The sequence below is a fragment of the Plecotus auritus genome (assembly GCF_963455305.1).
Source record: "Plecotus auritus genome assembly, chromosome: 2".
In the NCBI taxonomy this organism is placed as follows: Eukaryota; Metazoa; Chordata; class Mammalia; order Chiroptera; family Vespertilionidae; genus Plecotus; species Plecotus auritus.
The window spans coordinates 111199346-111212028 of NC_137771.1; the positions used below are offsets into that span (position 1 = coordinate 111199346).

At 42.1% G+C, this 12683-nt stretch overlaps 1 protein-coding gene across 1 annotated transcript in view; it reads right to left on the reverse strand.

Annotated features, from left to right (window-relative positions):
• Window positions 1-8631: 8631 nt before the first annotated feature.
• SLC9A9 (solute carrier family 9 member A9) overlaps window positions 8632-12683 on the reverse strand; it is a gene marked incomplete at its 3' end in the record, with an annotated part of 980651 nt that continues 976599 nt past the window's right edge. Inside the window, 4 exon segments of the mRNA XM_080654659.1 lie at window positions 8632-8694; window positions 8700-8716; window positions 9653-9728; window positions 9732-9789. Of these exon segments, the coding sequence (XP_080510785.1) occupies window positions 8632-8694; window positions 8700-8716; window positions 9653-9728; window positions 9732-9789 (214 nt within the window).

Here is a 12683-nt window from a genome sequence, read left to right on the forward strand (position 1 = left end):
GAGTTGAGCAAACTTCTGAGAAACACCATCCAAAGGATGTAAAGTTCCAGTATGGTGATAAACTTGTCCGTGTATTCTAAAACAGTATGGCCCATATCCTGATGGTGATGCAATATTTGCACCCATGGAAGCAAAAGCAAAATAACTATTTATGGAATGAATATTTTCCATGAAATTTTTACTGTCAGAATTTTTGTCTGTTATTAATCTTTTTAAATATGCTGTGTATTCTGCAAAATGTATATCATTTGGACACACTTTGCTACAACATCGAGTAAACTTCCCATTGGATGTTTTTTCATCAGAGAAATTTAGTGATAGGCAAGATTGACATCTAACTGTCATTCCACCACAACTATGTTCGAGAATTGCATCCTCATTTACTCCATTTTTGCTGAGAAGGCAGTTCCTACCAGTATTGGTAGTACTTGTTGATAACTGTTCTCTAGACATATTCTGTAGTAACCACTGCCTTCTTTCAACTTCAAAGGCACGTTGGTCTTTGGACATTTTCTGTTGATGATGCTGGCTTTTTTTCAGCTTCAGAGCAACATTTTTCCAATTGCTGCTCTTCAGATACATTCTGTCGCAGGCACCACCTTCTTTCAAGATCAGACACAAGTTGCTCTTCAGACATTTTCTGTCGATACCAGCATCTTTCAGCTGCAGAGCTACATTGTATCAATAGTTGTTCTTTAGACATAGTCCCACCTCCCTGCTGTCATGGTCTGAGATGCAGGTAAATGAGAGTCCTGGCTATCAGGCCACTGAGAGCTGTCTGACCAATAGCTGATTCTGGCTGATTCTGTGGGGGTAGGACTTCCTCCTCCCTACTGTCAGTCCCCACGGAGGTGATGAGGAAGCAAGCTTTCTACCCTGGTGGGCTCTGTGGCTGCTGTTGGCGGCCAGGGTGTGTAGAAGGCTTGGCTTCCTTCATTGCCAGGGCAACGGAGGAAGCCAAGCTACCCGCTCTAGGCAGCTCCATGGCTGCCACCCAGAGGCCCTCACTCAGTCGTCTGCTGGGGTGTGCGGGAGGCTTGGCTTCCTTCATCGCTGGGGCAATGAAGGAAGTCAAGCCTCCCGCCCGCTCTGGCAGGCTCGTGGTTCCGGCCGGCACTACCATCTTTGTGGTATGGGCACTGCCATCTTTGTCATGGAGTGACAGTTAATTTACATATTACCCTTTTATTAGTATAGATTATCTCCACAATATCATACTGGCTATACAAGTCATCATGTGAAGGGGAAACTCAGAGGACTTGGATTTTCTTCACTACAGGAGCTGTGATTTAAACAGTTCTGATGCTTCTCCATGGATATTGGACTAACCCAATAACTCTTGGTTACTTGGTATAATTATTCATGGGCTTTGTGTTTTTCTGTCTCTGTCTGGATTCTTTCCTGTTGTCTTGTTCTATGTCCTGAGAGCTATTCTTCTCTCTCCTGCCATGACCAGCTTTCAGGGAGTTTTCTGTATCTATCCTATTCCTGCAAAGAGATGGTCTCTTATCTCTGCCAGCTGGATGATACATATACACCTGGCCAGCAGTTCAATAGGCTGTGAATCCAAGGTTAGGGAATATTAAATCTTATTCTGTTCAAGGGGGAAAGCACATGGTTTCCTGCATTTTGGAACAGCTGTTTAAAGACAGGACTCCCTATCTTTCTTAGGCTGATTCTGGGAGTGACTTGCATTTTCCTGTGAGGATATCTCTTGCATCCATAGTATTGGTATGAGTCCCAATAAATTCTACTGGTTAAGGTGTTAGGGGCAGAAATATAATATTGGAAACTAATTATAATTATAAGAAATATTAATCATGCTTTGTTAACCATGATGATTCTGATGAGAAAGTACATTTTTACTTGACTGGGAGTTGTACACCCTGGAACATGGGAGCTAACATCAGAATGCAATCCATCCTCCTGTCCTGAGAACTGACTATCATTATGGAAAGATTTACAACCTCGTGGCTGAGACAATCTAGTCTTGGAGGCATCTGCTCTTTACGATCCCCAGCCCCTATTACCTATAATCTGTCTCCCACCCCCCAGCCCGCATGACTTGTAACCTGCAATGATTATCCCCTGCCCACTTTCCCATACCTATAATTCCTACTTTCCCAGGTAATATTTGTCCTTCTACCCAATATAAGCAGCTGGCTTATGGTTGGTTGGTTGGGGAGGAGAGCAGATTTTTGTGGATGACATGATGCTCTCCCATAATGCTAGCATTATTGGAATAAATGCTTATATATGATTCAATATGGTCTCTGCTTAATTGTTTGAAGTAGTGACAGGCAGCCCAGAACCCTTGGTTGTCCAATTACAAAGGCCAGACAATGGATCTTTTTTATTTGGAAAAATTTTGAAATTGAAAAGAAAAATTTATCTTTAGAGAGCTCTCATATCATTATAATAGTTAGTCACAAAGATTCGCTTAATGGCAAAATCTTACTAAAATCAACCTAAACATTTTATGTTCTCAGAATTAGGCTTGTTAACTGTCGGGTTGGAAACTCCAAAATATGGCCAGACAGAAATGTGGGCTAAACTCCATTTACAGCTAGGGACCTACCAAACTGCTGCCAGCCCTGAAGGAAATGACAGACTCAAAGGAGAAAATATAAGGAAGGCTACATAAATCCATTGGTGTTAGATTAAAGAGATAGGAGAACACAAAGTGGGACAATCCATAGGATTGGATAAAACAGAAAAATGAATAGACACCTACTTCCTTTACATTTGTGGGTACAGGATGGTAAACATTTAACATTTGTAGACAAAAGTTCCAGAGGCCTCTTAAGAGAATTTAAAAGAGAGTTTTATTCTGATATTTGCAAATCAGAGAATGTAGCCTTGGGCATGAACAAGGAGCTGATCAGATCAAAGGGATGGGTTGCTAGGGAAACAAGACCATAATATTACATCATGCATCTTCTGATTGGTGGGGGCAACTGACTCAGTGCTCAGCAAGTGGGGTTGGGAGATAAGAACAATGATTAGTTTTAGTGACTCATGGTCAGCAGGAGGAGTCATGGGATACAGCTAACAGTTGGAGTCATCAGACATGATTTACAGAAGAGGGGTGTTACAAGACAGGGGCCAATGTCTCAGTTTCCTTTGGAGACTGCAGAATAAACTAGTAAAACTAGTTTTGTGGTGAAACGGACAATGCAGGGAATGCAGTTTGTCAGGCAGACAGAGTCAGAGTTTAAGCTGCAAAATGGCCTAGTCACTTGAGCAGGGTCAGAGTTCAAACTACGGAAGGGTCTAGATATTTGGTCACAAAATTATGATACTAGAATTCTCACATGTATAATAAATAGAGATGGTATGCAGGCAACAAGATAAAAATGAGGAGTTTCATGGTCTGGTACTCTGATACCTGTGGTTATGCCCCTAAGGGGTCTGGAAAAAGAAAATTACTGTGACATTTCAAAGGTATGTTATCTAGATGCATAAGAACAATGGACAGGCTTGTGTAAGGTAAAGATTGACCATTAGTAAGGGAGCTATGGCCTGGGATGTGACTACACATCGTGACTTGCACAGTTAGAAATTTATGATTAGACCATCTTGTGTGGTTACTTTCAGTTCATTAAGCTGGTCAGACCCACCATATAGCACCTTGTGCTTGCCCAATTTGCTATGCACTAAAGTTTAGATGGTCCAGCTCCTTCCTTTACCTACAGGATGGCTTGCTGGAGTTCTCTTCTCCCCACTCATTCCCAAGACTAATCAATCTGTGTGATGAAGTGATGAGATGGGCCAAGACACCTCCAAATTAATGTGCTTTCTGGACTTTGTGAGGGTTTAATAAATGTTTGTCAAACTGAGTGAATGACAGATTGATAGGCAATATTTGGGAGGTATACAGAACCTTCCATAGGTAAGCTTCTTATTCCTTGAAACCTACCCCTTAGTCTAATAGGTGCCCTGCTCTGAATAACAAATGCAACCGAATGCATCTTTGCTAATCTCACAAGTGCTTACATCAAGCGTGTGCTTCATAGTCATCTGATAAACATCAGTTTTCCTTCACCTGAGGTCTTTCAAATGTACGTAACTTATTCCTGAAGCCTTCTTTGGCAGTGTATATTCTGCCTCCCCCAGAACCACTCCCAGAATTGACCATACAGGAATATAGAAGCATTGTAAAAATTAAAATTAATTAGAATAAACCAAAGGCTCTCTTGATTCAGCCCTCCTAATATCACTCCCCTTTTGTTACCAGTCTGCTGTGGATCATTTCAGAGTGTTTTCTCACTAACAATTTATTTTGGAAATATTTCCATGTAGACCCATCTCTAACAGAATATAATTGCTGTGCACTGTAGATTACTCTTCTGCTTTTGATATATATTTTTCCTCCAATATTTTGCAATAACAGTCCCACAGTGAATATAATTGTATATGCCTCCTTATGCATAAATATCAAGTATTTTATTCCTATATAAATGCAAAAATGTAGAAGTCTCGATAAAAGTTGTATATATATTTGTTTCTACATATTTTCATATTTGGTAGGTTTTGTTTTTTTCTCATGCATTGGTAAGAGTTCTTTGTGTATTTTGAAGAATTGTCCTTGGTTTGATACACACATCTACACTAATAAAACAGAAAGATGCAAATTGACTGTACCTTTGCGAAACCCACCAATCAGGAGTGAGTATGCAAATCAACCCAACAAAGATGGAAGGTTAATTTGCATATGCAGGCACCAGGCGGCCGGGGGTGGGGTGGGACACTTGCATCATCGCCATGGTGACAATGCAGGCATTCTACACAGCTCCAGCAGCTCTGGGCCTCTGGGCAGCGTGGGAAGGCAGAAAGGTGGCTCCGGGCCAGAGCGAAGGCAGTGCCGGCAGCCAGGGGAAGGAAGGCCCATTCTTGCATGAATCTTTGTGCATCAGACCTCTAGTACATACAAATAAAAGAATATATATGTATCCCCATTAAAAATTTGCACATTGTCTTTTATAATAAAAATTTCATATCTTTACTAGAGGCCAAGCGCACAAAATTCGTGCATGGGGGGGTCCCCTCAGCCCAGACTGCACCCTCTCTAATCCAGGTCCCCTTGGGGGATGTCCAACTGCTGGTTTAGGCCCAATCCCCTACACCAGCAGTTGGACATCCCTCTCACAATCTGGGACCACTGGCTTCTAACTGCTCACCTGCCTGCCTGCCTGATTGACCCTAACTGCCCCCCCCCCCGCCAGCCTGGTCACCTCCAACTGCCCCCCCTGTGAGCCTGAGCCTGGTTGCCCCATGCAGCCCTGTTCAGTTGTCCGTTCAGTTGCGATGGTCGCTTAGGCTTTTATATATATATATATATATATATATATATATATATATATATATATATGTAGTCAAATTTATTAGTCTTTGTGGTTTGTGTCTTTCTCTGGAAGACAGTCCATATGTCAAGGTTATTTACATTTCTTTTTTTTTATTTTGTTATCCTATAATTTTATTTTTTACATTTAGCTGTTTGAATTACTTAGTTTTGTGTATGTTAGAGGGTATTACCTTAATTTTCTTTCTTTTCCAAATTGAAAGTCAATTGATGCACACTATCTATTGAATAATAATCTATTTATCCTCATGTTCAAATTGAATTGACTTTTTTTTATGAACTAAATTTCTAAATATATTCATGAGTTTGTTTCTATGCTTTGTAATAGACTTTCTTGATCTCTTTGTTTATTTCTTGGTCAATACCACACTGTTTTGGTTATGATAGCTTTATCATCTGTTTTGGTATTTTATAAGGAATCAATTGTTTTTTGGCTGTCTGTCTTCTATTAGATATTGGATGGATAAAACTTCATATTTGTCTTTGAATGTCAAAAACCTTTTACATAGTTTACATGTATGTGGGCTGAGTGATGGAAATGTATAGACCCAGAAGCCATTGATGCTATTGTTACTACACTTTGCATTCTCTAGGTCTCAAAGATCATGGTGAAAAGTAATAACTTTCCTAGTTTTTACTCTATTTTCTGTTGTAGCCCATTTCTTCAATGGATTACTTTCATAGGAATTTTATGATTATTATTTAACTTGTTATTTATCTTTATTGTTGAAAGTATTATAGATGTCCCCGTTTTTCCCTTCATTGACTCTCTCCACCCTGTGCTCCTTCCCCCAGACCTTCACCACACTATTGTCTGTGTCCATGGGTTATGTATATATTCATATAAAGAAATAATGAATCTACAAGAGGTACAAAGTGAGAAGTTAAGTGTCTTTTCAGTTCTTAAGAGGCAATTATACTACTAATTTCTCCATTAATCTTATAGAATGGCAGCATACCATCCACTCTGTTCTGCATCTTGTTATTTTTATTTAACAATATATTTGGAGATTATTCCATATTAGTACATATCAGATGCTGTTCCATAAAATGGTTGTGACATTTTATTTAACCAGGACGGCAATTCAGTTGTTTTAATAAATATTCTTTATATGCACAATATTCTCAAGTATCTAGAAAAAAAAGTTCTGTACATAAAATTGTTGGGTATTTAAATTTTCAGCTTTTTAAAAAAAATATTTTTATTGATTTCCTAGAAGAAGGAAGAGGGAGAGAGATAGGAACATCAATGATGAGAGAGAATCATCAATCGGCTGCCTCCTGCACATCAACTGGGGATCGAGCCCACAATGCAGGCATGTGCCCTTGACTGGAATCAAGCCCAGGACCCTTCAGTCCACAAGCCAACACTCTATGCACTGAGCCAAACCAGCTAGGGCTCAGCTTCTTTTTTATATTAAGTTGCTCTCCAAAATGTGTCTAGAAACTTTATGAATGAAAACCCTGATGACACTTGCCACCAGGTTTTAGACTTGCTCAGACGTTCATTGAGGAACAGGGAAAACACATAGAAACTCGACTGGGACCTGACACAGGGGAACTGTGGGTGTGTGAACGCATGAATGGATGTGTGTGTGATATACATATGGTAAGAAGCTTATGGAAGAATTCTAAGTCAATTAGTTAGAGTTCTATTTAAAGCTCTAATAATCAGTGGAAGTATTAGTGGTTTGAATAAAGCTCCTGACTTTATTATTCCTTGGAGACTGGCAGTAAATAATATTTGAATTTCACAGTCCTGGTGCTGGGAATCTCAAAGCACAGAACATTTCTTAAGCTTGTAAATTAGCATCCTTCTCAGCAGGAGCAGAAGGGAAATCTGGTGTAAAGGTCACTAACTGGGACACTAGCTTTGCTTGGGTCTTGGGCTGTTTCAGAGGAATGGAGCCTGGTAGTCACATCGTGAAGCTTCAACAAGGCCCACAGATGGGGTAGGTCAGTTTTTTCAGACTCAGTGCCCACCCTGGAGTTAGATGGAGTAAGTGGCCTGGGTGAAACAGGCCCTCACTATCCGTGCTGGAAATAGTTCCTGAGGTTTGGCTGGAAATAGATTTTTTTTTCTAAGCAAGAAAAGGAGTTTACCTGTGAAACAGGAGGCTATTTTTGCTCTTAGGGAGCTGGTGCAGGGTTGAGGCTCCCTACCTGCCCAGCCTAATCATCTCATTTCTGTGATCTGTCATATTTCCCTCCCTTCTGCTCCACTGACGCTTACCTTCTGTTGGGTGAGTTTCTCTTTCCGTGGTGTGTCTTTCTCCACTCAAATGAAAAGAAACAAAACACCACGCTCTCATTTCTTCTTTTCATGTGATAAGGGCAAAGATAAGATGAACCCTTATATGGACCTTCCTTTCTTTTCTCTGCAGTCTCTCCTCCCTAGTTTTGAAATGCCTCATGATTCTGGCCATCCGCAGTGAAAGGAGGAGGCCACCTCACTCTGCTGTTCTCTCAGCCCCGCACCGCTCTCAGCTTTATCCTCATTGAACGGTGACTTGGCTGGTCAGCCTCTATGGGCTCTTCCTGGGTCAGAGGATTCCTGCATCTCCTCATGTTACCTTTCCATGCCTGTTTCACCCTCTCTTCATGTACAGGACTTAGAACTGTCAATTAATACAAAGAAAATGCCTCGAATAAACATTAGCCAAATGTAATCATACTTTTAAACAAAATTTTATTAGGATTAAGTCAAATTAGAAAACTTCATGCTTTATTATTTGCTATAATTACCTGGAATGACTAGATTTATACTTTGCTGAGTATAAAACAATTTGTGTCCCAGAATTGTATTGTTTGGAAAACAAGTAAATCATGTGTGGCAGCGTGCTTGATACCACAATGGTTAATGTTTAAGGCCTGATGACTGGTCAGCAAAACATATGTTAATTCCCAGCTCCAGGAGGATGTCATTCTCTACCTCCCTGAAGCAGACTCTAATAGCTTTTGGAGTCTATTATTAACATCTATATTTCAAGAGAAGCTAGGCTCCTCCACCTTCCCTACCCCACTCAATTCATTGATAAAAATGGCTGCTGTAAAAATTTAAATTCTGTTGTATAATATAGAGGAACAATAATAAATTCTCATTTCTTTAGGCACCAGAGGATACATATGACAAGGGCTTGATTCTCTCCAATTTGCACTCTTGATACATTTTCTAGTCTCTCCTCTATGCCACCACTTCAGCTTGGCTTGTTCTCCCCAGTGAGCCCTGTATGGCTGTGATCACATCGGTGCTATTGGTGACCATTAATTCAGCTGGATTGACCCGGAGCTTGCTCAAGCTCGAGCTCGTAGCCTCCTAGGCCCAGGTCCCCTCATAAATGTTTATCCATTCATCTACTGATGGGCACTTGGGCTATTTCTAAATCTTAGCTATTATAAATTGTGCTGTTATGAACATAGGGGTGCATACATTCTTTCTGATTGGTGTTTTGGGTTTCTGCTATATTTTAAAAGTGTATCCAAATAGTATGTTTCTTGGGACGAGTGTCACAGACTTAAAATGGTTGGAAGTCACTGTAGTGGACAATGCTGTAAAGTAAGTAGCTCTGCCCAGTATAGTTTTCCTCACACAGAGGTTCCTTGATGGAAAGAACTGAGATGTCAACCCTTCTTTCATTGGCTTTGGGAAGGCCATGCAAAATCACTTGTGGAATGAGCCCTGGCTAGGTGACTGCTGGCTGCTGGCTTCCAACCTCAGCCTGTACTGGAACCACTTGGAGGGCTTCTTAGAACACAGGTGCTGGATCCCAAACTTAGGGGATCAGAGTCAAGACCTGATAATCCACACTTCGCAGAAATTCTGAGGTGGTAATGAGGCTTTGAGTCTGGGGACCAGACTTTGAGAACAGCTGCCTTGGGCTGAGTGCCCTCAGTGGGTGGAAGATGCGTTTTTCTGTTTATGAAGGGTCAGCTGGACAACCTGGATGGGTGCCTCCAACTCCACAATGCTTCTCTTTTGCAATCCCTGACACTGATTTGCTGTTAATGATTCTGATCTTCTCTCAGCATTTTTTGTGCCACTTTCCTGAGCTATATAGCACAGGTTCATACATTCAAAACCTCTGAACACAGCAGTTTGTGAGCACACATTACTTTTTTTACATCTCTAAATTTATTTTATGGTTAAAAATACTGATAACAATAACAACTTGCATTTTTCAAAGAAGATGAGCCCACATCAGCAACAAAAACAGCTTTTGGTGCAGTGAATTTTAAAAATGCTTCCTCCTCAAACTAGGAAGGAATAGCCTTGAGGTTGCTGGGCTTCACCATCCCTGTCCCACTCCAGACAGTTACTCACCTCATAGGCCTGAGGACTGGTGAACAGTCTGGAAACTGGATGGCACTATTCAGGTAACGTTGTGGTCAGTGGAGGACCAGAGTGGGTTAAAATTGGTTTCAGATATCTGGGAGGCCTGTTAAGGAATACTTGCCAAAAGGAAGTTAGGATTTATTTCTCATACAGCACAGACCTTTGCATGCAGCAAAAAAGACAGTTATATTCGCCTTTAAATCCTCTATTCCCTCATTTGAGAGACAATTTGGCATGCAAAAACTGGTGTTTATAATCTTTGCTCCACACTTTCCCAGCCCTCTCAGCAGCCGTTGGTAATGAAGAAGTGGTAGCTGGAGCAGCCAGTCTCAGAGAGAGCTGTAATATGCTCCTCTCCTCCCTTCTCCCACTCAAGGTCTCATCTGCTTAGAGAAGGCATTCTTAAGAATTATCTTAAACAACAGCATAGAAAAATTGTGTTTTCTTAAATTGCACACACAGCTTAACCCACCAGTAACTTTCACAAAGAAGCAAGGGTATTTCATAAAATGTTCAGTCCTTTTAGAGCCAGGTAGTGAACATAGTTTGTTTTCCAAAATACTTTATTTTTAACTAGAGGCCTGGTGCACGAAATTCGTGCATGGGGTGTGTGTCCCTCAGCGCAGCCTGCACCCTCTCCAATCTGGGACCCCTTGAGGGATGTCCAACGGCCTGTTTAGGCCTGATCCCACCGGGCAGTCGGACATTCCTCTCACAATCCAGGACAGCTGGCTCCCAACTGCTTGCCTGCCTGCCTGCCTGATTGCCCCTAACCGCTTCTGCCTGCCAACCTGATCACCCCATAACCACTCCCCTGCCAGCCTGATCGACTCCTAACTGCTCTCCTGCTGGCCCAATTGCCCCTAACTGCCCTCCCCTGCTGGTCTGGTCACCCCTAACTATCCTCCCTTTCATGCCTGGTTGCCCCCAACTGCCCTCCCCTGCAGGCCTGGTTCCCCCCAACTGCCCTCCCTTGCCAGCGTGGTCCCCCGCAACTGCCCTCCCCTGCAGGCCTGGTCCCCCCCAACTGCCCTCCCCTGTCAGCCTGGTTGCCCACAACTGCCCTCCCCTGCAGGCCTGGTTCCCCTCAACTGCCCTCCCTTGCCAGCCTGGTCCCTCCCAACTGCCCTCCCCTGCAGGCCTGGCCCCCCCAAGCTGTCCTCCCCTGCAGGCCTGGGTCTCCCCCAACTGCCCTCCCCTGCTGGACTGATTGCCCACAACTGCCCTCTCCTGCCGGCCATCTTGTGGTGGCCATCTTGTGTCCATATGGGGTGGCCATCTTTGACCACATGGGGAGGCCATCTTTTGTGTTGGAGTGATGGTCAATTTGCATATTATTCTTTTATTAGATAGGATGTTCAACATAGTCACTTCATGCTGCATACTTCAATTCCTCTGTATACAAAATTATGTTAAAAACCAGGTGACAGGTTTATTCTATTGTCTAGCACCCATCTTTCTCACCTCTTCACTCCAACTCTAAGGAGTCGAAAAAACCTGTTCATCTAAAGCCTCTGTGCTTCCCTTCCATCTAGCAATAGTGGAACCCCCAGGGGCTAGCGCAGGTTACCATATTATAGGTTTTGTTCAAAGAAAAGTAGCCAAATCATTTCACCATTCCAACAGAAACAACTTTTAAGCTTTATATTATTTCCTCTTCTGGAAAATACCTCATCAACTTCCTGCAAAGCTTTAATAACCAGGAGAATGGGGAAACATGGAAAGTAGCTCACATTGGTTGGCTGGTGAAGATCCACAGTCACCAGGCACTTGGGACACAGCAGACTCTGGGGATGGCTCTACTGGCATCCATCTCTAGCTGGACCATGGACACCTGCCATCCTGTGATCCCCAAGTGTGCTCGGATGAGGGGACATGCAGCCCACAGCAGACAGGAGTCTGGTTGCCTCTGGCTTCAAATAATTCGCCAGCAAAGTGGTGACAATGCAGGGATGCTCATGAACCCAGCCTAGTTTTGATGCAAGGAGAGTGACTGGAAAGACACTTTAGAGGGTCTGTATTTCTGACTGCACATGCAAGCTTGATGACTCTTCACATGGGCTGCTGCCCTCAGTTAAGGACTAAGGAAGATATTAAAGTTCAGAGCCTGGCATTCCCTATAACATATTAAACATATATCTACAACTCTGGAAAGCCCTTGATGATCTCCCATTAATTTTTATTAGTGTTATTTCTCCTTCCTTTTATAGATATACAAATGATTTTAAATAATACAAAGGCTCCCTTTGCTATTTGGGTTTACCCCATCATCCCTGGTAGAAGGTAATTTTTTCAGGGCAGAGTCAGCAGAAAAGCTTACACTCCTGGTCCTTGCTGGTGAGCTCAGACCCTCTCACGCAGGCATGTGCAAGGACACCTGATCTCATTAGTGTCTGTGGTGTGCATATGTCAGTGAAACATGCTCTTGCAGGGAGAACCGACAACAAGGAAGCAGTATTTCTAGAGAGGTCATGTAAAAAGGAAACAAAACCGAAACCAAAGAGGTTTGTCAAGGCTCCCAGAGAGGACTGGGCAACTTGCCCTGTTTGAAATTCTCAGTACACTGAAAAAGCAAGATGCCAAAATAATTTTACAAAAGTAAAATGCAAACTTAGCATTGCGTAATGAACATTTTTTTCTTTCAATCCGATGGGGTATTTCCCTCTCTCTCTCTCTCTCTCCCGCTCTTTCCTCCCCCAATTTATTCCTAACTCTAAAGGTAACTATATATTTATGCTCACCTTAAGGCTTATGCCAATGTTTTTTATGTCAATGTGATTTTTTACTTTTTTTTTTTTTAGTCATTTTAATTGTCAATTGTCTAATTGCTCTTCAGTAGATTCCTCATGAAGGAATCATGGGAACATTCTCTGAGTTCTTGAATATTAATAACAGTTTGTGACCTTTATAGTTTGAAAGTGTCTCCCCCCATCCACCCGGAAATAAAATTGTTGGCTTACACTGTCTGTATTTGGCTATCTTAAATAT